The sequence below is a fragment of the Python bivittatus genome, unplaced genomic scaffold (genome assembly GCF_059951505.1).
Source record: "Python bivittatus isolate LINGU-HERP-01145 unplaced genomic scaffold, Pbiv_v1 ctg000400_np1212, whole genome shotgun sequence".
Classification (NCBI taxonomy): domain Eukaryota; kingdom Metazoa; phylum Chordata; class Lepidosauria; order Squamata; family Pythonidae; genus Python; species Python bivittatus.
Genome location: NW_028277073.1, coordinates 9,607,203 through 9,611,239, shown reverse-complemented (window position 1 = coordinate 9,611,239; position 4,037 = coordinate 9,607,203). Strand labels below are relative to the sequence as shown.

General features: G+C 45.4%; 1 protein-coding gene across 1 annotated transcript; it reads left to right on the top strand.

Annotated features, from left to right (window-relative positions):
• DKK1 (dickkopf Wnt signaling pathway inhibitor 1) lies at nucleotides 1-3,610 on the top strand. Its single transcript, XM_088144256.1, has 4 exons — nucleotides 1-420; nucleotides 508-682; nucleotides 2,021-2,152; nucleotides 2,992-3,610. Exons 1-4 carry the CDS (start codon nucleotides 196-198, stop codon nucleotides 3,240-3,242), a joined length of 783 nt encoding a protein of 260 aa, XP_088000382.1. The 5' UTR covers nucleotides 1-195; the 3' UTR covers nucleotides 3,243-3,610.
• The last annotated feature ends 427 nt before the right edge of the window (nucleotides 3,611-4,037 follow it).

Genomic DNA, 4,037 nt, shown 5'->3' with positions numbered 1-4,037 from the left:
CTCCTCCCCTCTCAAGAGGCGGGAATCCGAAAGGCGTCGAGACTATAAAGGCAGCGCCAAGGGCGCCAGCGGCGAGTCTCGAATTCGCCGCAAGTCCCTAAGGATACGCGTCTCCAGGAGTTGCGCTCCCGCCGCCTCGGCAGGTTGCCTTCAGCGCCAGGTCGCTCCGAAGCCGGCTCCGCTTGCCTTGCAAAGATGCTCGCGCTCCGTGGGCGTGGATCCTGCCGGGCGTTGGCGGCCGTGACGGTCGCGCTCTACTTCTCCGCCTGGTTGGGGGCCGTGACGAGCGTTTCCTTCAACGCGATCGTGCTCAACTCGAACTCCATCAAGAACCCGCCCCCCGGCGGCTCCGTGCAGGCAGCCAGGACCCCGGCGCTGCACGACGGAAGCAATAAAAGCCACGCCGGCGAGCCACAGCAGGTAGGTCGGCCCCGGGCTGGCCGGGGTCGGGCTTGGGGGCGCCCTCGCTTGCGTCTCACCTGCCCCTCCGCTTCTGCCCTCTCGCAGCTTGTCTTCTGCAGCGACGACGAGGACTGCAACGCCGAAGAGTTTTGCTCCACCCCTGCCCGCGGGGGCGTCTCCGGAGGAGGAGGAGGAGGACTGGTCTGCCTGACCTGCCGCAGACGCCGCAAGCGCTGCTTCCGAGACGCCATGTGCTGCTCGGGCACCTTTTGCAACAACGGTGCGTCTGGCTCGGGGGAGGTGCGCGCTGCTTAGTGGGGAGGGGGCAAGCGGAGCCCAGAAAGTTTAGAGTCCGAGCAAGAACCTCCCCCACGTCACCCTGGAATCTCCCTGCGACCCGAAGGATTGTTTTTGTTCTGTTTTGGAGAAAGTGCTCGTGGTTTCTGGAGGGGTGTGGAGATCGCGTCCCTCAAGTCTTGCTCATCTCTCGAGGACTACGTGGACACCTCCACGTAGTTTTCTTGGTATCCTGATGGAAGGGGCTTGCCCCAATTTTTCTGGGATTCCCAGCCTAGACTGCAGTCCTGGTGATTTTCCATCCAGATTCTACCCTAGCAGGACTTGGAATTTTTGAGGACACCCATAGTGGGTTAGGTGCTTCCATGGTGTTTACAGTAATGATTGATTGATTGTTGTGTGTGTGTGTGTGTGTGTGTATAATATGAGCAATTTATATGGCCACCCAACTCACTCACCCAAAAGGTTACATCTGTTCTAGGAGAGTTCTGTGTATTTGTTGTTTTTAAGGACATGGGATGTTGGCAAAAACCAAAAAGGGTTAGGCTGTAAATTCTAAACATCCTTACTTTGGAATAAGGGAAATCTATTTGTAAGTAAACTTGCACAGCATTGTGCTGTTTATATAAGGTGTATACTCAGTTATTTCCCCGAAGTTCTGCAATGCTGTAGAACGCATTGTGCAAAAGTCAGGAATGAGACACATGCTATTTTGGCTGGTTTAAGAAGTTCTGGAGCTATAAAGAAGCAAACATTCATTATAAAATAATTTCCTTGCATACAGTCTAATAATGGTCTATCTTCTCTGTATAAGCCAAGTACCTATTGAACACCTTAAATAGTATCTTTATCATCACAGGCTGTTTAAACGTAATAGACTAAGGACACCACCAGGGTATTTTCCACACAACACTTTTATTTATTTATAGTATTAAGCTATAACCTTTTTCTAAAGCTATCCTAGTATTATCTCAGATCAAGCTTTCCAAGGATCTAGAGAATAGAGAACATTAGCGCTTGGATGTGCTCTTTACTGAAACTCATTTAAGCTCCAGCACTAAGGGAGATTCCTATGTTAACAGACAAAATTTAAAAAAGGGCCAAAAGGAGATCTGTGTAAAATAGCACCAAGATGTTGACAAGGTTTGGGATTCAGAATGAAAGGTAATCATCTGCTTTTCTGTGGTCCATAGATAGGTTCTGCCTAGATGGATCATCTGCCCTTCTCTAGCATCTGAGTAGTGAGCCGATCTTCAGAACATGACCAAGAATTCCTGTCCTCATGAAGTTGACAGGTGTTCATGTTTTTGTCCTTTATCAGGTATGTGTATGGAAGTAGATTATTTTCGTCCTGAAAAGATTGAAGAGATCATCATAGAAAATTTTGACCGTGGTACTTTGGACTCCCATCTGAAAAGGACCACAACTTCATCCCAGTTATACCATCTAAAAGGTAAGGCCAACAGCATGCAACGAGTAAATCAAGGAAAGGAGAACAGAAAGTTTTCTCACTAAAAAGTATTCAAAGCTGAAAGAACGTGTCCTCGATTTTGGCTGATACAAGTAAATTTGAAGTACATAAGAGAAAGCCATTAAAGAGAACGGTGAATACCTTCTGGAAAGTGATACAGGCTCAGTTGCTATAAGAAAGATTTTTAAGGGCTACATCCTTTTTAGGTGCTCTTGGACACATTTACTCTTTGAACTCCTACAATAATATTAGCTTCAGTACCTAGATTGATTTCCATGTCTGCCAATGTTGTCAGCATTTGGTTTCCCTAGTTTTATGTGGGTGCTTTTCTAGTGAAGCTGTCATACAATATAGCATGCATATGAATAGATCACTTTCCATAATACTGTTTAGCTGGAGAGTAGCCTTTAATAAAATCTTGCTTGTTCACTTAAATAGCTTGCAGGGCCTACTCTTGTCTGCTAGGAGAACTTAATTACCTGACACAGAGCCCATGTGGCATATATTTTGATAACCTGGGCATTGTGTAGGATTTTGGAGCATGCGTCCTAATTATTTCACCCCTGTGGCTGCATGTAGGTACTGATGATAATAGCAAATCAGATTTTCCGAAGGCTGTTGGATTAGCTCAGCCTTCTCTAGCTTTGTGCTTCGTGAATGTGTCAGATCACAACTCCTGTTTGTCCTTCCTTGGATTGGCCAGGCTGCTGGAAAATGGATGGGAAGAGCGCCAGGCTAGGAAAGGTTCTTCAGTTACATCAGTAAGGAATGAGGGTGTGAACAAATCTGCTGTATTCTCAACTATCTCCCTCTTTCATAAGGCCAAGAAGGAGCTGTATGCCTCCGCTCTTCAGACTGCGCTGAAGGACTGTGTTGTGCCCGTCACTTCTGGTCCAAGATTTGCAAACCTGTCCTTAAGGAAGGTCAGGTGTGCACAAAGCACCACAAAAAAGGCTCTCATGGTTTGGAAATCTTCCAGCGATGTTACTGTGGAGATGGATTGACCTGTCGACTGCAAAGAGATCACACCATCAGCAACTCTTCAAGACTACATACTTGCCAGAGACATTAGCAGTGGTTGCTTTCTTCTAAACCTGATGGACTTGAGGGACTTTAATGAGAGTGGGTGCTCTTGTTACAGAAAAATCACCTTGAAAGACTGACTTATTTCAGAGTTTACACTAAAGTACTCTGGCAACTTCCCCTCTCTGCAAGTGGAGTACGAGGCATGTTTCTTTCAGAAACTATTTTTCAAGTGACTAATTGCAGTAAATTACTGTGTCTGTAAATTCTTGGGTGTGGCGCTTAACTGTACACTGTACGGGATTTTAATTTTTCCCCAAGTGCTGCACAATGTCTATTCTGACATGCGTTATACACACTGGTTTTATTATATTGAACATATGAACTGTTTGGCAAGTTTAATAAAATCTTTTAAATATGCCGTATCTGGTCACCTTACTTTAATTAGGGAAGACTGGAAAGAGTATCAGATGTTATGAATATACAGGTAGCAAGGAACTTTGGGGTGATGACACATGCTGGCTACAAAGCTTCTAATTAAAGCTTATTGCATTCTTGGTTTGAACTGTGAGAAGGAAGCTTGAAGCTTAAGATAACTTCAGAGAAAATTTTTGGATTCCAGGGTACAGTATGGGAGTTCATCACTTTGATGAAATTCTAAAAGTCAGGCTAACTTGGACTTGAGATCTGTGGTGGTGAATTCTTGTAAGTGAGCAAGTAGTACCTTGTAAGCTGGTTCACACACTGTATAAAGACATAATGGCCCCATTGTATTGCACGTATTGTATTAGTGGCTTATTCAATACATCATGCTAAAATAAACCCTGACTTAGCACAGTGTTTG

Bases quoted from the DNA above. Each gene is read 5' to 3' on its own strand.
- DKK1 (XM_088144256.1), top strand. From the start codon at position 196: ATGCTCGCGCTCCGTGGGCGTGGATCCTGCCGGGCGTTGGCGGCCGTG. The intron at 683-2,020 runs GTGCGTCTGGCT...GTCCTTTATCAG, and splicing joins GGGCACCTTTTGCAACAACG to GTATGTGTATGGAAGTAGAT. The intron at 2,153-2,991 runs GTAAGGCCAACA...CTCTTTCATAAG, and splicing joins CCAGTTATACCATCTAAAAG to GCCAAGAAGGAGCTGTATGC.